This window comes from Periplaneta americana, chromosome 16, assembly GCF_040183065.1.
Source record: "Periplaneta americana isolate PAMFEO1 chromosome 16, P.americana_PAMFEO1_priV1, whole genome shotgun sequence".
In the NCBI taxonomy this organism is placed as follows: domain Eukaryota; kingdom Metazoa; phylum Arthropoda; class Insecta; order Blattodea; family Blattidae; genus Periplaneta; species Periplaneta americana.
In genome coordinates, this window is record NC_091132.1 from 15,764,245 (window position 1) to 15,785,771 (window position 21,527).

General features: G+C 35.2%; 1 protein-coding gene across 1 annotated transcript; it reads right to left on the reverse strand.

Moving 5' to 3' along the window:
• Positions 1-11,889: 11,889 nt before the first annotated feature.
• On the reverse strand, positions 11,890-21,388 carry LOC138716165 (arylalkylamine N-acetyltransferase-like 2). The gene is made up of 2 exons (XM_069849003.1): positions 21,226-21,388; positions 11,890-15,461 (listed from the first exon to the last, which is right to left on the reverse strand). Exon 2 carries the CDS (start codon positions 15,459-15,461, stop codon positions 14,808-14,810), a length of 654 nt encoding a protein of 217 aa, XP_069705104.1. The 5' UTR covers positions 21,226-21,388; the 3' UTR covers positions 11,890-14,807.
• Between the last annotated feature and the right edge of the window lie 139 nt (positions 21,389-21,527).

Genomic DNA, 21,527 nt, shown 5'->3' on the forward strand with positions numbered 1-21,527 from the left:
GAGCACATTAACAGCTCAAGCAGAAAGAAAGTGCCGTCTCTCCCAATATATTCGTTAATCTAGGCCGTCTTATGCTAATCAGTTTCTATGAAATGCATAGGTTTTTTCTTCTCTATCTGACTGGGGATTAGGGAGTTTAATGTAGTCCTTCCCACCCCCGCTATAAAGAATGCTCGCTAACCGAAGCGCTTCCCCGTCTTGGGGCGCCCACATATATACGGCGTGTCTTGAGCGCCCCTCGCCCGTCTGACTTGTATTACCACTTCATTATTACTAGAACTAATCCCTGCCTTTCAGCTTTTCCTAATAAGCACTTTAAAATTCCAGTATAAACACTTCATAATGTAATGGAAGTCTTTTCACGCCGACATCAAGCTTGCGACTGTCGCCTGCACACCGCAGATTTACGGGTTGGATGACGCAGTTTTATACAAGGGCTATAACCGAGGATTAAACTGATTCTTAAAGAATCGTACCATTACGAAATTCAGTGTGTGAAACAGGGGTGAAATAACATTTTTGATTTACCTTTCCCAAGAAAAACTGCAAACATAATGGATATGGAGAAGAATGGAGTAATAATAATAATAATAATAATAATAATAATAATAATAATAATAATAATAATAATAATAATAATAATATAATGTAAAAACAAGTAAGTAGAAATCAGATATATATATAACATGCAGAAAGAAAGGAAAAAGCATAATAAAATAATAATAATAATAATAATAATAATAATATAATGTAAACAACAAGGAAGTAGAAATCAGACATATATAACATACAGAAAGAAAGGAAAAAGCATAATAAAATAATAATAATAATAATAATAAAATAATAATATAATGTAAACAACAAGGCAGTAGAAATCAGACATATATAACATACAGAAAGAAAGGAAAAAGCATAATAAAATAATAATAATAATAATAATAATAATAATAATAATAATAATAATAATAATAATAATAATATAATGTAAACAACAAGGAAGTAGAAATCAGACAGATATAACATACAGAAAGAAAGGAAAAAGCATAATAAAATAATAATAATAATAATAATAATAATAATAATAATAATAATAATAATAATAATAATAATATAATGTAAACAACAAGGAAGTAGAAATCAGACATATATAACATACAGAAAGAAAGGAAAAAGCATAATAAAATAATAATAATAATAATAATAATAATAATAATAATATAATGTAAACAACAAGGAAGTAGAAATCAGACATATATAACATACAGAAAGAAAGGAAAAAGCATAATAAAATAATAATAATAATAATAATAATAATAATAATAATAATAATAATAATAATAATATAATGTAAAAAACAAGTGAGTAGAAATCAGACATATATAACATACAGAAAGAAAGGAAAAAGCATAATAATAAAATAATAATAATAATAATAATAATAATAATAATAATAATGGTTTATTTAACCTGACAGAGTTAAGGCCATACGGCCTTCTCTAACACTCAACCAGGAGTAAAATTGCATTACAAAAACACCACAAATTTAAAAAGTACACTACAATTTTACACACAAAACTGAAAAAATGATGATGATGATTATGATTATAATAATAATAATAATAATAATAATAATAATAATAATAATAATAATAATAATAATAATAATAATATAATGGAAAAAACAAGTAAGTAGAAATCAGACATAGATAACATACAGAAAGAAAGGAAAAAGCATAATAAAATAATAATAATAATAATAATAATAATAATAATAATAATAATAATAATGGTTTATTTAACCTGACAGAGTTAAGGCCATACGGCCTTCTCTAACACTCAACCAGGAGTAAAATTGCATTACAAAAAACACCACAAATTTAAAAAGTACACTACAATTTTATACACAAAACTGAAAAAGATAATAATAATAATAATAATAATAATAATAATAATAATAATAATAAGAATCTGTATATATAATTTGAACTGGTAATGGAAATTCGGGAAAACGGCTGGACGGATTTTAATAAATGACCCCTCATTTTGAAGCTTGGAACTCAAAGTTTTTCGGAAAAATAGTAGTTTTCAGTGAAATGTCAATTTTTAAACATAATTTTCCTATTTTCCAAAATCCATCTGTTGTCAGTTTTGAGAACTAGTTAATAGTATTCACGGCCGACTTGATATAACCTTCGCTTTTTTGTAAAGGAGAAGCGAAGCTAAGCGAAACGAGTATCAAGTCGGCCGTGTTGCATTTCAGAATAAAACAAAACACATGCTACAGTAAACAATATTACACGAAGGCCATGATCTGCAAGAATGCTGACATATTTAGAGCTCAAATTAAATTGGTTATTAAAAACTTAACTTATGCCGATGACGTGATTATGTTAGGAGAAAATCCACAAACGATTAGGGAAAACACGGGAATTTTACTGGAAGCAAGTAAAGAGATAGGTTTGGAAGTAAATCCCGAAAAGACAAAATTTATGATTATGTCTCGTGACCAGAATATTGTACGAAATGGAAATATAAAAATTGGAAATTTATCTTTTGAAAAGGTGGAGAAGTTCAAATATCTGGGAGCAACAATAACAAATATAAATGATACTCGGGAGGAAATTAAACACAGAATAAATATAGGAAATGCCTGTTATCATTCGGTTGAGAAACTTTTATCATCCAGTCTGCTGTAAAAAAATTTGAAAGTTAGAATTTATAAAACAGTTATATTACCGGTTGTTCTTTATGGTTGTGAAACTTGGACTCTCACTTTGAGAGAGGAACAGAGATAAAGGATGTTTGAGAATAAGGTGCTTAGGAAAATATTTGGGGCTAAGAGAGATGCAGTTACAGGAGAATGGAGAAAGTTACACAACACAACTGCACGCATTGTATTCTTCACATGACATAATTAGGAACATTAAATCCAGACGTTTGAGATGGACAGGGCATGTAGCACGTATGGGCGAATCCAGAAATGCAAATAGAGGCCGGAGGGAAAAAGACCTTTAGGGAGGCCGAGACGTAGATGGGAAGATAATATTAAAATGGATTTGAGGGAGGTGGGATATGATGATAGAGAATGGATTAATTTTGCTCAGGATAGGGACCAATGGTGGGCTTATATGAGGGCAGCAATGAACCTCCGGGTTCCTTAAAAGCCAGTAAGTAAGTAAGTATTAAAAACTTAACTTACTAAAAATAATTTACAGGTTCGATTCTGTGGTGTGTAATTTTCTGGGTACAGCTGTGTATTGGATATTAAAAACTACAAAACTTGAGGTGGTTTGATGACATTATTACCATTAGAAATGAAATATTATTGTAGTTAATGCCATGGTGTGACTATTTTTCATTAATTATACATATTAATGCTATATTGATGATATGAAAGTGAAACGTTTTGGGGTTATATAAGTAGATGTAGAGAATAACTTAAATTAGATTTTGATGTCTATATTTTACTGAGTGGCGGCTATATAATATATATAGTATATGTTACTGAAAGCTATAAAACTTACGTAAGATAATAATATTATTAAAAATCAAATATTTTTATAGTTATTAATCAAGTGGGGTTGGGTCTTTTTTATATATTTAATGACGGCGTGGTGTACATATTTATATGCGTAATTCTCTTCAGGATTGGCTCGAGAGAGAGTATCTTTCATTGTTATGGAAGGAAATAACTTTCCGAATGTCTGGTATTCTTCATTGAAAATAAACCTGAACAATGTTTATTTGAACGTATAATGAACTTAGTTTGCAGCATTTGCTGCACAAGCCACTAGTATAAATATAATGTAAACAACAAGTAAATAGAAATAAGACATATAACTTATATATATATATATATATATATATATATATATATATATATATATAATAGAGAAAGAAAGGAAAAAGCATAATAAAGTGTGAACAGCGGGTCAAAATAAATGAGACAAAGTATAAAAAAATAGACAATTATTGATAATAATAATGATTTATTTATTTTATTTATTTATTTATTTAGAATATTAACGTGCAAAAACAACAGCACAAGGCCAATTACAGTTTTGCACGATACCAAACAGAACAAAACAACAAATGATGATGAGAATGAATGATAGAAAATGGCAATGAGATGAAATACAAACAATATAATGGTCTACATCAATCATTGATCAAATAATAATTATAAAATTATAAAATTAGTACAATGAGAAATGAAATAATGGAATGGTCTACATGAATCAATAGACCAAATGCAAGAAATATATGGACAAATAATTATAAAATAATATATGATAATAATAATAATAAAATAATAATAATAATAATAATGATAAATAAATAAATAAATAAATAAATAAATAAATAATAGACATCTTAATTGTATTAATGTTAAATACGCTATTCAAGTTGATAACTTAATATACTAGTGGCTTGTAGTATCAAATGATGCTTGTTGATTTTGACAAATATAATAATAATAATAATAATAATAATAATAATAATAATAATTCATAGAATGCTACTTAGATATAACTAAATATAACTTCAAATAATTTTTCTCCCAACTAGCAACCTCATTCATCGTTTATAAATACTCTACTGTACAAACAGCGATACAATTTGACCTCGGTGCGTTTTTCTGATGAGTGGACTAAATAAAATGGTCCCCATTCCAACAATAACGCATAACTTACAAAACAAAGCACAATGCAAAATCAGCAATAGATAACTCGGCGTGAAAAAGTATACATAAATTAGTTCCCAAGTTGCCCGATACGCGAGCGCACAAATCATTCCTATAGACTATTCATCCTCTATCACAACACATGAAACATGATTATATGGCAATTATTGCATGCATTGTTTAGAAAGATAAGGAAAATCATATGTTTACTGTCATGTGAGAAAAAGAAGTGCGGGATTTGTCACTGCCCCCATGTATGTACGCGTTTCTAATACGAATTTCGTAATTTCACATGGAAAAATGTCGCTGAAAACAGGGAAACGTTTCAGGTTTTATTTCTAGTTGTTTTCTTCTTATTTCTTTCCCTCTACCCATCTATGGTACTCTTTTGTGATACAAGCAGTTAATAAGATACTTCTCTTTAGATTTTGTCAACATCATGTACTAGTAACATTTTTAACTCGGAGCGTTTTTCTCGGGCAGAAAGGAGTTCCACGTTAAAGTTACAACATTGCCCTTCTGCTACAACATTAATCAAATGAAATGAGCAACCTAAGCCTACACTTATTATGTTAGCATCCAACTTCAATCATTCCTATACTTTGACAGCCGTGGCGAAAATGTAATCGTGCACCGAGCCACTGTGTAACCTGTAACGTGTATAGCATCTATGGAGGGAGGCGGACACCCGAAGGAGAAGTGAAGCAACTGTCTGACTTATTAACGGATTTTCATTTTTCTTACGTGAAGCATTTAAATATAATTTTATACAGTATAAGGTTGCAAACTAATGTTTAGTACGTGTAACGAAGAAAGAAATGAATAAGAAAACATAGGACACATTATCACAACCTAAAATTAACTGTCTTCAGAATGTCTCTGCGACAGAGTTTCAAAATCAGGAATTATGTCACTTACTGCCAGTCGTAGTTGATCACGAAAATATTTGTCTGTCAGTCGTGATCGAAATTTGGTTTTTACTATTTTCATTGTTGAAAATAATTTTTCACAAACGTAAGTTGTAGCGAACATGGCTTCGACAGAGCAAACGAAAGAACGAAGCTTCGGATATTTATTTTTTTGGCAAAGATTTGAAATGTTCAACATTTGTCAAGTTCTTACATCTAGCTTTCATTGTAAAGGCTCATTCACAATGAAAATTAAACATAACGTAAGCGTTAACTTAAAATGTAAACGTTACGGTAAAATCAAGAACATTCGCGATGGGAACATAAGATACTTGGTAACCATGGAAACATAACGACGACGCCATTTCCTCATATTCTGTCGTATACATCAGCGCTCCACGATTGTGTACTGTTTGAAAATCACGTAAGCATAAGCATGAAAGTTTGGAGTTTGCAAACTTTCATGTTAACGTCTAACGGCAATGTTTATGTCAATGTTTATGTGAATCATTGTGAATGATCCCATTTGATAACCTGGCCGCAAACTTCTGTGTTTATGTTACGGTTATGTTTAATTTTCATTGTGAATGGGCCTTGACATTATATTGTAAATCTGTGAGCTTAAATTAAGGATCTAACCGCATTATTCGTACATATGCTGAAAAAGTATCGACGTACAGAGTTGATGATGATGATGATGATGATGATGATGATAATAATAATAATAATAATAATAATAATAATAATAATAATAACAACATTTAACCTTTTAATATTTCATGAGTGACATGTAGTATAATACCGTTTTATGTTATACAACCGTTTTCCTCGTAATACTTGTGAACAAATCATACTTTTAATATTCTCATCACATTGACAGCAAAAAGATGCGTCCTCCCATCCTACTTGAAACTTTTGTTTTTGCAGAGGTACATGGTTTCGAGAGAGACATTGCGACGATACGCCACTCGCAGATCAGAGACAAATACAAATTGAACGGAGTTTGACTCCAATGAGTGAGAGGGTGGGGGTTGGGGGAGGTAGGAAATAAGAGTAATGCATAGCTATCATTGCGAGCCACAATGTGCTCGAGAGTCACATTTTCGCCACGGCTATTCTACACTATGAATGACTAGTTTTTTTTCAAACAGTAAGCCTACTCATGGCCTTTTTTTAGGATAATAATAATAATAATAATAATAATAATAATAATAATAATAATAATAATAATTCTTTATTTATACTGGCAGAGTTAAGGCCATAGGGCCTTCTCTTACACTCTACCAGGTCACAAAGTATACAATCAGTGAAAAATTTAACAAAAGGTTTAAGAACAGAATACTAACATATTACAAAAAAAATAATGATAATATAATAAATCGACACTAATCAACATGAAAATAATAGCATAATAGAAAAAAAGTAAAATACATTGAAATATAGCAAAAGCAACTCATTTAGTACAAATAGTTAATATGAAGAATGTAAGGAAGAATATAACAAAATGGAATGTAATAAAATAATAAAAAAAGAAAAGAAATACGAAAATTAAATAAAATTCACAATAAAAAGGGTATGATAATAAATTCATCTGGTGATCAAGAGAACAAAAAGGGGAAAGGAAGAAAAAAGATATATAATTATTTTTACAAAACTATCGCAGATAAAAGGGCTTATAACTGAAAGGAATCAGAATTGTAATTCCTAAAATTTTCCCTCTCAACCTGGTACGTTTTCATTTGAAGACGGAGGCAAATCTAACCCTCGTAATGCTATGAACTTTTTGTTTTCATTTTTTTTACACCAGAAACAGGAGAATTCCAAGGCAAACAGCTTATGAATAACCGACATTGCTTTGTTCTTCAGAACGATAAGCAAGATGCATTGTGAACGCTGTCTCGGCTATGGGGCACCAATTCGACGCCGGGCCAGTACCTGGTCAACTAGAATAGCTCGAGGCGCACCACCGCCCCCCTCTCCCCCCGGGGCACCGCGGTCACCCCTTGCTTACACCGGGGCATAACATCGTTATGTGCCGTTCGATTGATGAAACGAGGTGAATTGACACGAATGAAACCATTAACAGTCTAGCAGGCAAGGGTGGGACTTCCCTCTATATTGGCCACTTGTCTAGATGGAGAATAGAATAATATCCGAGTTTGCCGCACCGTGGCGCTGGCAATGCTTGTTATTGTTATCATTAGTTCTGAGGAGAACATTGAAAATAGATGACTTCAATGTCGATGATGGGCCGAATCGTAACGAAATTTACGATGTGAACACACTAACAATTGGCTTAGTTTGGAAAGGGAGGGGAGGGGGCTTTGGAAAACAAAAGCCAAACGTCAGCAGGGGGAATTGCAAGACAAAAGCACAATGCTGCCCGCGAACGACCACACGATCGCATGAATACCTCTATTGTGCCATCTTCACCCCTTTCCCCTCCCATTGTGAGCGCGATCGTGGTTTGTATTATGGAAAGCATGCTGGGAATTTACAACCCCCTTGTCTCAAACATGCGTGAATATGAAACAAAGTTTTGGATCAGATAGTACGCTGTAAGTGGCACATTATCAATATTTATGTGCGGACAGTTTTTTTTTTGTTCCCGCTCATATCGGATGTACACACACCCCGGAACGAATCGCCAGGCTGTGATTCACATTCCATTTGCTTTCAGAAAAATAAACGTGTGCGCCATCTTCAATGCTACATTGCACCAAGTGCTTGAGGGCTATTTTGGACAAGACAATGCTATCTTCTCATCACCTTTCACGGTCCCCAACTAGTGAAAGACTGTGGTCCCTATTTTTGAAATAACTAAGCCATGGATACCCTACTGTTGAGGTTTTATATCTGTACTAATAAGTGAGTGGGAAACTATCAAAAATCACATGTCCATGACGCCTCGTGCTTAAATCTTTCCACTCGTGCAATAAAGATGCACTTACCTCACAAGTACCATAAGTAAGTATTATACATGGGTTTCTTGTGACAATGTTAAATCCCTACATATGCTCTATATAAAAAAGACAATATATATATATATATATATATATATATATATATATATATCACAGGGCAAAGACCCAATTACAATAGACAATGCAAATAGTTGGGAATTGATATGATATTTATTTGTCAATCAACTTTACAATTCACAGTTATGGTGTACCTCCACATTTCTGTTTTTCGATCCACCATCCCTTTAATACATATAACTCTTTTCTATTACAGTCTTACTAATAAACCCTGTATAGCTTTTATACTAGACTTATGCAGAGTTGAGACAGAAAACGTTACTAATAAACCGTGCAGAAGCGATGGACGTATAAAGAGCCTGTAACTATACGATGGGAATTGCTTTGCAGTAGTTATACACACGAAACTCCTTGTTTAAGCGTTGTATATAGAGAAAAAATGGCCGCCCCTCTAACAGCTGTTCGTATCGACTGTCACTTTATGATGATGGTTGCCTAGTAACCAAAGAAGAACAAACCAAAGAGCACAGAATAATATTACTGTAGCTTGTACTCTTTGACCAAAATATAGTATGGTAATCGATTAGAGCCAGTTGTACTATCGATACTTAACACGCCACACTAGAGCGCTCTACCGGATGCAATAGAGAACCTCAGATATTCTATTATCTTTCGTAACGAAGTAATGACGAAACTATGACGTAGCTGTGTAACAGTTGTACTGTTATACACGACGTATGTAGTGATTATTAGTAAGGAATTTACACACGACATATAAATAAGCTACTTATTGTATAAGTATAAGACAGTTAAACGTCTGTATATGTTATTATTGTTATCCAAATATTGAAACCCTATTTTACCTTTGGTATATTAGGGTTGTAGTTTGTTACATGTGAAATACATTATGTAGTGATAATACACAATTTTAAAGAATTAATAGTAGGTGTGAATCATAGTAATTACAATATAAATGCACTAATTAAGAGACAGTAAACAATACTAAATACGTTATGCAATAATTACTTTCAGTTAAAACAAAATGAAATAAAATTAGAAATTATAATCGAAGGTGTAGAGAAATTGCAAGATTATTACATTAATTTGTGATTTTAGACATAATTTTAAGCAATATTAATGAGTTAATGCACAGAATTGGCTTAGTTACAAATAAAACACCTATTATATAGTTGGTTTGCGATAGTAAAAAAAATAAAAACAAAATTACTTATGGTTACAAACTATATACCTGTCATCAAATACTCAACAATAGTAAAATCTATAATACAAACATAGTTATTGTTGTTATTACTATTATTATGTCCCAAAGATAGACACTTTGTTTTACATAGTGCATTAGGATTTAATAACATCATTAATTTATATACAATTAATAGCTACAGTCTTGCGTGGATGTGGTGTATAAACTCTGTGAATTGTTTGTAACAACATTTTTTCTAAGAAAATGGTAAAGGGGTGTGCAGTAATTTAAATTGCAGTCCGAGATATGATATCTTAAAAAGTGTCTTTTCCTTTCGAACACTGGACAGTGAAAAATCAAATGTTCAACAGTCTGATTCTCTTTGCATATGCACAGAGATTCTTCTGCACTTTTGATCCTAAATCTTTCAAAGTAGGAACCGAATTTTCCATGGCCGGTCATAAATTGAGTGTAAAAGAAGTCGGTTGAGAACTGACTGCAACATAGTCTGTCTTGTACATTGGGAAAGAATAATTTCTTGGTCACAGAGCCTTTAACACTAGAGTTCCAGTATGTATTCCACTTGAGTGTAGTTGTGTGCTTGATCTTCTGCTTAATGTACGAAATAGGACAGGTGGAATATTTATATTCTGAGTTGGTTGAGGCTGCTTGCTTCGCTAATGTATCCGCTCTTTCGTTTCCTTCAGTACCTGTGAGGCCGCGCACCCACATTAAGCAAATACGACCTTCAAATTTAAGTATTAGGGATCTAATTTCGACGGCTATGGAATGCAAGTTGTATTTATCGTCAATGGTTTGTAAGGCAGATTGAGAGTCGCTGTGAATACATGAGTCAATCCCGTTGGTAATGCTCCATTTCACTGCTTACAAGATGGCAAAGAGTTCTGCTTGGAACATGGAGCACAAACGTCTGTATATAGAGTTTTTATTAGTAAGACCGTTAATGTATTCTTTGCCGAGAATTTCTTGATTACTTTCTAATGTTCTGTTATGACTGAATTGCTATAAGTCCTTCCCCCTTTATCCTCTTCTATTCTCTCCCTCCTACCTAGACTGTCTCCCTTCCAGTTCCCTCTCACCTATTAAATATTGCATATTCCTTCCTTAATAATTTGCGTTATTTATTTGTTTCTTCTCTACCCTCAAATCCTACCTACTCTTAATCATTGTTTTCCCGCTATTTTCTCCTACATTACTTGCTGACTTTTCCGTTTACTCTATTTTACAACACTTACATCACTTTTTTTCTATCCTCTGTTTATTTACATATTTATCTCTTTCTTTTCGCTTCACTCCTAAATTTCCTATTTTATTATCTCTTTCCATATATTTATTTCTATAACACTCCTACAGTTATAGTACCCCTGATACTACTCCCAACCCATAACATTGAACAATTCAAATATCTAATTCACTTAATTACACTTACAATTTCTCTCTCACTAAATAGTTGGGAATTAAAAAAGATTGGAAATATGACATGGAAAACTTTCCTTCTAAATATACTGACACTACAGTCGCGACGCTGTTATTCCCGGTGTGACTCCTCCTCTTCGCTTACGCCTTAGGAAGTGAAGGCTCTATAAAGTCTAGGTAGGTAGTATCGTTCGCCATTTTTGTTCTTTCGTTGTCGAGTTATACGAGGAATCTATTTGCCACACCGTTAAACATTATCATGTCGTAGCTCCTATGATGATAAATCAAACGCAATGTAATTGAGCAAATAATTGAGCGGCAAATAACGTCCTCGTGTCCTTTCTGCGAACGCCAACGAAAGAGCTAAGATGGCGGGCGATTATATTAAGTATTTATCGAGCCTTAGGAAATGAATAACGTCTTCATAAGCGAATCACCACGTTTAAATGTAGCCGACCTGCAATGTGATTGGTTGCCGGAAATTAGAGCGACGGGACTATAGTTGATACACACAGAACATACCTCCTCATACTCATCCTCTTTCACAATAGCCCTGCCAAGACTCTGGAATTCGTTACCTGCTAGCATCAGGGACTGTCGAAATAAAATTGAATTCAAACGAAAACTTACTAGGCACTTGGTCAGTAATTGATTTCTTGTAAATAGTTTCTTTAATCTATCACAAAATATTTCAATATTCAGTAATTTAATCGCTATACAATTTTGTTATTCTAGATTTAATGTGTAATTCAGTAAATATAAAATATTCTTTGTTTTTCTATGATAAATTATCTAGCTTTAATTAGTCAGGTAATCTTTTCGTACTTTGGTTGTATTGTAATTGTAATTGTAAATTTAATACTAATTGTAATGTTATTTGTAATTGTAATTATAAATTTAATACTAATTGTAATTTTATTGTTCATATTATAGTTGGAATCTCCTGGTAGAGGGGCAGAGAAGGCCTGACGGCCTTATCTCTACCAGGTTAAATAAAAAAATACTAATACTAATAAATACTAATACTAACATACTAAATTGGCAATACCATTATTTTAAATGGATCGCGCATGAAAACCGTTGTATTGTGGTGCAGCATTTGTGTCTCCCATCAGCGTCTGAGTTACGTCACCATTGCTCTTTTCACGTGGAAAAATGTTTATGAATTTTACATACATCTTCCTTTATGGGCGTTTTGCCTGGCATGCCCCCCAGCCCGCTATTTCTCCGTTCTCCCCCATCTCAGCGTCTGGAAGTTGGAGCACGTTTTTCAAGTTGACCTGGCGCCCTGCATGTACGTATTCACTGCCCTAACGAACCTTTGGAGAAACTCCAAAAGGCCGGGGTGGGTAGTATAGAAGACTGGAGGATTAGGTGTGCCGTAAGGAATTCCAATGTCGGAACGGAAAGGGAAAGAAAATCTGACATGATGCTCATTAAGGTCGCGGCTACTTGAGGAAGGAATAGTATTCTCACCCTTAGAGGTTTCTCATATAAGAGAGAGAACGAGAATTGGGATCTCGTTCCTATCCTTTTGGAGTAAATCCCATGTTAACACCACCTCTTTCGCACGAACAGAGAAAAATAGCGGGAAAGAAAATAAAGAAAAGGTTCTGGCTTTGTGGGGGGAAAGAGATAGGACGAAGGGAGATAATAGTGGAAGCGGGAAGGGTTTCGAGTCTGGGAAATATCTCTTTACACACACTAGGAGGCAATAAACTCTGGAACCCACATCATGAGCGCGGCCATGCCGTTTTAATGGCGTAAGAGAGACATGCAGCTGAAATTACTCAAACTAGAATGCGAGACACTCCAACAATGTCTATGAGATGTTGGCTTTGGTATTGCGATTCAGTTGTTTTCTTTGTAAACTGGATTTTATTGCTATTCACCATTGCGTAAACACGTTAAGACATTTTGTACAAAGAATTCTAGCGAAAATTGTTCACAATTTTATTTCTACCTTATTTTTTTTTACACTGGTATTTTTCTGTCTGCAAATCTTGTGCAAAACTGAAGCCTCAGTTATTATCGAAACTTTACGCTCAACTGAACTCGCTAGGGAATCGAACAGCACAGCATTCGACTGGTTAACATAATTTGTGTTACTCCTCACACGGATAGTACTGTTCGTTTAGTATCTCTAAAGTTGCCGATTTCATGATACGTTACTTGCCAACTTCTCGCTTTTCCAACCCCCAAAACCCCAACTATTGAATTTTCCGGAAGTGTGAAAAATTTTACACAGACAGCTGCAGTTGATAGCGTAAAAACTATAGTAGCCTCGTTTAATTATTAGGCAGCGGCATTCCTTTTAAGATTTGTAGGTCTTTAATGCATGCACCGATAATAAAATGAAAATGCGACGTTGTCACGTCTTGTTTGTTGCTGCTATATATTAATAAAACATGGAACAAGACACACTGCTAAAATTTGCAACTCTGGTTTATATATACACTCCGCGTGAAGTATTGGAGCGGCATTCAAAAGACTTGACGACAATGGACAGCGCGACATAATTAACATTATTGAAACTACAAAGCTTCCGTCCTCTTTGACACCGCTAGCCTACTAATTGAACGTGGCTACTTTACAAATCATGCAAGCTTTGTTGCTAGAAGATCGTCCCCGATGTGGTACATTTGAAACGGATATTCTGGAAGGAATTATTACAAACAATAAATCCAGACGTTTGAGATGGGCAGGGCGTATCCAGGAATCCATATAGTGTGTTAGTTGGGAGGCCGGAGGGAAAAAGACCTTTGGGGAGGCCGAGACGTAGATGGGAGGATAATATTATATTGGATTTGAGGGAGGTGGGATATGTTAGGGACTGGATTAATCTTTCTCAGGATAGGGACCGATGGCGGGCTTATGTGAGGGCGACAATGAACCTCCAGGTTCCTTAAAAGCCATAAGTAAGTAAGTAAGTAAGTAGGTAAGTCTGAAAGGAATTGAATCATATAGTGCCTGTAAAAGGTAAAGGTATCCCCGTAACATGCCATGAAGGCACATGGGGGCAAGGAGGTAGAGCCCCATGCTTTCCATGACCTCGGCACTAGAATGAGGTGGAGTGGTCGGCACTACGCTCTGACCACCTTTTACCCCCGGGAAAGACCCGGTACTCAATTTTATAGGAGGCTGAGTGAACCTCGGGGCCGTTCTGAAAGTTTGGCAACGAGAAAAAAATCCTGTCACCACCTGGGATCGAACTCCGGACTTTCCAGTCCGTAGCCAGATGCTCTACCAACTGAGCTACTCCGCCGCCCCACGTTATGCCTGTACCTTAAGAAAGTTTGTTTCTCTGATGAGGAAATCCTTCACTCCTATATAAAAGTCAAGAGATACAATGTTCAGATTTATGAGTGGGGAAATTGAGATGTTGGCGGAAGCATGGCATGAAATCAGGATTTGATCTGACGTCCTCCGGGCTTCAAACGAAGCACATGTTGAAGTGTAACAAACTTTGAAGGTTGAGGTATCATTTTCTGAAAATCGCGTCCTTGTATCTAGCGTAGTTTTTTCAGTATTAAATGTTTATAGTCGGGGAAAGACTTTATGTACGCTCTGTATGTGCTTCAGAATATGACGGTCATTCAGCGTTCAGGATTCAGCTTCTGTACAAAGAGGACGGCCTCAGTGTGTGGATACGGAATATTGAAGATGACTTCGCCGTCCTCGTCCTTGTACTCCGAGAATGGCAGCGTATATACAGCATCCATGCCCATGTTACGGCAGATGCGGATGCTGTATATGCTGGTGCAGATGATCCACATCATGGGGTATCCCATAGATCGCGCCATGTCGCGGCTTCGTTCCATCAAGACCTTCGCGATCCCTCTGCCCCTGGTGGCCGTATCCACAGACAGAATGTTGACGTAGAAAGCTCGTTCTGTCCCTGTGAGTTTCCAGATGTCGACGGCACTTTCCAAATGGTGCACGAAATCTTCTATCTTGGTGTACGCCTCGTGGGACAGACAGTTGAGGTAGTCTTCAGGAGTTTTGTCGTCACTCCGCGTTTCGTAGTTGATTATTAACCCAAGGATACGGCCGTCGTCCCGCGATACGGCCAACAGGGACTTTCCCTGGGACAGGAATCTCAGGCCGTAGATCTCCTCTGTTCGTCGGTTTGGCGGAGCTCCACTTGCCACGCTCAAAGCAGACTGCGTCAAGAAGTGTTGGCGCATAAACTCTGCCATCCTTTCCTTGTCATCTTCATTAGCAGTCACGATATCGTATTCGTCACCCATCTGCAAAATGTCAGAAACGTCAAACCTTGTATTTAGGAAGGAACATTTTTAGGTCCACACCTGTGGAGTAACAGTCAGCGCGTCTGGCTGCGAAACCAGGTGGCCCGGGTTCGAATCCCGGTCGGGGCAAGTTATCTGGTTGAGGTTTTTTCCGGGATTTTCCCTCAACCCAATACGAGCAAATGCTAGGTAACTTTCAGTGTTGGACCCCGGACTCATTTTACCGGCATTATCACCTTCATATCATTCAGACGCTAAAGAACCTAGATGTTGATACAGCGTCGTAAAATAACCCAACAAGATAATTTGGGGCTAATGTTGTGCAAGTTATGTCGTCATCGAGAAAAGTTTGAACTATGTAGTGATTTGAGGAGAAAATTGATGTGAAATGTCAGTTTTCTAAACCATTCTAGGTAGATCTCTCATGAAATTTTGTACAGTTGTCCTGCTGCATATAAATAGTTTCTGTACAAAGTTTCATCTCATTTGGTGCAGAAATGTATGAATTATTAACAATTCTGTAATTTTAAATTGTGTAAATTTAGCTTTGTCCCGCGCCGTGGCATCGCAGTCTAAGGCATCCTGCCTAGGGCTCGCGCTACGGAATGCGCTCTGGTTCGAGTCTTCATGGGGGAAGAAATTTTCTCATGAAATTTCGGCCAGTGTATGGGACCGGTGCCCACCCAGCATCGTGATGCACTTGGGGAGCTACGATGGGTAGCGAAATCCGGTTGCGAATGCCAGCAATAACGACTGGGGGGATCATCGTGCTAATCACACGATACCTCCATTCTGGTTGGATGATCGTCCACCTCTGCTTCGGCATGTGGGCGTGAGGCCAGCAGCCGGCTGGTCGGTCTAGACCCTTCACGGGCTGTAGCGCCAAGGATTATTATTAAATCTAGAGTTTCAAAAATTGCTACTCATCCCACAAATTCAAATATGTTGGCCTGAAATTTTGTCTGCATACTTGTCAGACCCTCAGAAACAAAACTTACTGTATAATTTTTCTTTTTATTTTACTAAAAAATAATTTAAAATATTTTATGCACTGAAGTGTAAAAACAGACAAAAAAAATTGCACTGAAATGGTTTAATGGTATAGAAATCACTACCTAATGTCTATTCAAGCCAAGAACCGTATTAATGACGTCACTGTCTGATCAGTGATTGATTGAAAGCCAAAGCCAATATACGCTATAAAATATAGTCCCGTAAATATTTAATTATAACTAACGTTTTTACATATATTATTATATCAATTCAAATCAGGGTTTAAGCTGGAAAATAAATAATTGTCTCAAAAATGCACAAATGAAAAATTATATCTGTACAAATTGAGAAATGATTGTGCAATATTATACATAACTGTACAGAAAGATAAAATTAATAAAGTATGTAGAGGCAAAAAGTTACGTAATTTGTTTCTTGGAGTTTTATTACTTTCAATCCATCTTATCACACTCTAGATATACTTATGTAAGTAAATCATTAGACGTAGATATGTTTAGAATCAATTACTGCTGAATTTACATCACATTAAAATACGTTATTTTATGGGCACTCTAAACATCGAAATTCTGTACTAGATTAAACGAAACCCAATGTACCTGTACATTATTGTGTACTTGATCTTTTCTGTTTACCACGGCGTAGTAATACATTAATATGGTTCTTGGCTTGGATGGATAATAGTGTCCTTAAATGGAACCCTATAATTTTGTTAATATCGTCTAAGAAATTATATTTTTAATGTAATATTTCATTTGTTTTATATGCAAACGCTGTCGTTATGGTTACTGTTGATAACAATTATTTTATTATACGTCATGATTACACAACTTTTAACACTATATCACTTCGGAAAACTTATTATTTGTCTTTCTTGTGTTAAATCTTACGTTATCTCGTTAACATGTTTCAGCCTGCTATCGGCTGACACGTTACAAAGAACATATCACACCCATAAGAAAATTACAAAACACTTCCGCATATGCAGAACGCATCACAAATGATAACCACACCTACAGAGACATCAACACAGACACTGAAATTCTACACATCCAACCAAAAAGGCAGAAACTAAACACACTAGAACAATATGATATGATATGATATGATATGATATGATATGATATGATATGATATGATATATTTATTTCTACAACTCTTATTTGGTAATGGGTCGCTACCACATCTCTGTATTCGTGCTCCCCATTACCTTCTAATTACAATAAACTTTCATTGACGTGTGCAGTCATCTTATTTCCCCTTTGTTACCTCTATTATTAAAATACATACTCTTAATTTGCTTTTTAACCTCTCACCTTAAAATTTTCTCTTCTTTCTAATGAACACCTCCCCACTTTTATTGTTTACTTATATTTTGAATTACTTCCTATCGTCCAAATTTTCCCTAATTTTGAACTTTTATTTACACTATTTAATCATACTCATTCACTTTCCTCTCTACTTTACAATCAGTTCTACCTCTCCTCACTTCTGTCATCACTCTTATCCCCTATTTCTCCATTAGACACTGAATCACATGTTTATTTTGTTAAACTGTTCCCTTTCACCCCGATGAATTTTCCATTTGGCACTATTTTTGTAAGCCAACTCAACCTTCATTTGTAAACTTACATTGAAATACTTTCTGTCTTCCTATCATTTCAATTTCTCTGATTGTACGCTAACTTAGTCGACACTCCAATATTAGTAACATTTCACTACCAATTACTATTAACAAACACTTCTAATGTTCTCTAGTCACTTCCTTTATCAACTCTTGTTTCTCTGGACACTAATTCACTTATTCGTTCATACATTCTCCCTCCGATTATTTCGCTAGTTACTCTTACTCCTTGAACACTCACTTAGTTGTTTCTATGTCTTTTGCCACACTTTTATCACTCCACCCCCCCCCCCTTAAGCACCAACTTCGTAGACTGTAGTTCTGCGGTTCCTTATTTCCTTCCTTTCCCTCACCAGTAGATGGACTACCCAAATCTTCTTTACTTCCCCTCTTTGTCGGCTCCGGACGTCTTGCTAGTTTCTTCTTAACCACCTTCTTGATCTGTTTCTATGACCTACTCTTACCGCCGTCAGCTGATTCGTCATCTTATCCCTTCCGCTATTGTCACTAGAACAATATGAAATGTATGTATGTATGTATGTATGTATGTATGTATGTATGTATGTATGTATGTATGTATGTATGTATGTATGTATGTATGTATGTATGTATGTATGTATGTATGTATGTATGTATGTATGTATGTATGTATGTATTTATTCACACTGCAATGGGTGTATACCCGGTGGCAGTGGTAACTAATTACACTCAATAATGACAATAATAAACTTATTAATTAAAAATACAATTAATAATACTAATTTATAAACTTGTACTTGCTATTTGGGAAAAGGAAATTGTACCAGAACAATGGAAGGAGTCCATAATTGTACCTATTTTTAAAAAGGGGGACAAAACCAACTGTGCTAACTTTCGAGGAATATCACTTTTGTTGACGTCGTACAAAATTTTGTCCAATATTCTTTCGAGAAGATTAACTCCGTACGTAGATGAAATTATTGGGGATCATTAGTGCGGTTTTCGGCGTAATAGATCGACTATTGATCAGATTTTTTGTATTCGACAGATAATGGAGAAAAAATGGGAGTATAAGGGTACAGTACATCAGTTATTCATAGATTTCAAAAAGGCATATGACTCGGTTAAGAGGGAAGTATTATATGATATCCTTATTGAATTTGGTATTCCCAAGAAACTGGTTCGATTAATTAAAATGTGTCTCAGTGAAACATACAGCAGAGTCCATATAGGTCAGTTTCTATCTGATGCTTTTCCAATTCACTGCGGGCTAAAGCAGGGAGATGCACTATCACCTTTACTTTTTAACTTTGCTCTAGAATATGCCATTAGGAAAGTTCAGGATAACAGGCAGGGTTTGGAATTGAACGGGTTACATCAGCTTCTTGTCTATGCGGATGACGTGAATATGTTAGGAGAAAATACACAAACGATTAGGGAAAACATGGAAATTTTACTTGAAGCAAGTAGAGCGATCGGTTTGGAAGTAAATCCCGAAAAGACAAAGTATATGATTATGTCTCGTGACCAGAATATTGTACGAAATGGAAATATAAAAATTGGAGATTTATCCTTCGAAGAGGTGGAAAAATTCAAATATCTTGGAGCAACAGTAACAAATATAAATGACACTCGGGAGGAAATTAAACGCAGAATAAATATGGGAAATGCGTGTTATTATTCGGTTGAGAAGCTCTTATCATCCAGTCTGCTGTCCAAAAATCTGAAAGTTAGAATTTATAAAACAGTTATATTACCGGTTCTTCTGTATGGTTGTGAAACTTGGACTCTCACTCTGAGAGAGGAACATAGGTTCAGGGTGTTTGAGAATAAGGTGCTAAGGAAAATATTTGGGGCTAAGCGGGATGAAGTTACAGGAGAATGGAGAAAGTTACACAACACAGAACTGCACGCATTGTATTCTTCACCTGACATAATTAGGAACATTAAATCCAGACGTTTGAGATGGGCAGGGCATGTAGCACGTATGGGCGAATCCAGAAATGCATATAGAGTGTTAGTTGGGAGACCGGAGGGAAAAAGACCTTTAGGGAGGCCGAGACGTAGATGGGAGGATAATATTAAAATGGATTTGAGGGAGGTGGGGTATGATGATAGAGACTGGATTAATCTTGCACAGGATAGGGACCGCTGGCGGGCTTATGTGAGGGCGGCAATGAACCTTCGGGTTCCTTAAAAGCCATTTGTAAGTAAGTAAGTAAGTAATAATTCATACTAATAATAATAATAATAATAATAATAATAATAATAATAATAATAATAATAACAATAACAACAACAACAACAGGGAATATACTAAATTAAATGTAACGATCACTTAAAATAACATTTGAAATATTCTAATTTGTATCTTAAAACTAAGATCGAACTAAAACCCACGAGTATATGTTCATATCTGCACAAGTACCTTTCAACATTACACTCATTTCGCTGTCAACTCACTCACAGCACTGGAACTACGACACATTTCACTGATTCTATCCTGATTTCACTAACACTTCAAAAACATTTCACTGTTCAAATTCTTTGCACTGCCACTATAAACTATAAAGCTTCACTGACAGGAACACGTTTCACTTACACAGCACACTTCACTGACACGACATCCTCACTGACACGACACACAAAAACACATCCAAATGAAATTCTCAACACACAACTCAATTTCAGAACACACACACCTTTGACTCCACATTACACTACACAAACACACGCCCACAGGAAACAAACCAAAAGGAGCCAAGGCCAGCAACAGCCAGTTCTGAAGATGGCCGATAGCAGGCTGAAACATGTTAACGAGGTAATATAAAATTTAACACAAGAAAGACAAAATAACACGTTTTCCGAAGACAGTTTTATTGTTGCTACATTTTGTTCGGTCCTATATTATGAAATTTTCCGAGGATTTTCCAAACTGTAGGCGAACGTCAGGTAATCTATGGTAAATATTAAGCCTCATCTCGCCAAATATCATCTTACTATCACCAATTCCATCCATGCTAAATAACCTAGTAGTTGATACAGCGTCGTTAAATCGCCAACAAAAAATCAGAGAAATCAGCAGTGGACGACTTACGGTATCATGAGACAGGAGTTTGAAAACTTCAGACGTATTTAAGACACACTTACCTTATATAACGCTAGACGAGGCGAATGAATGCAGAGTATGGAGATATGGAATGTCTCTGGATCTTTAATAGCTATTAGATTATTACTAGATAAGATGAAATGCTCTGAAGGAGGATCAGACTTTGTAAAAGTGCGTACAGTCGAAGTAATCTTGCTGTTTCTTAGATATGATAAGTTCACTTGAATCTCAGGAGATAAACTTTAACGTTTTATTTTAATAAAACTCATTTGTACTTGTCGCTCCCCTGGTTAACAGTTCGCAAGATTTTACGGCGTATTTTACACTGAAGAATAAATATAAG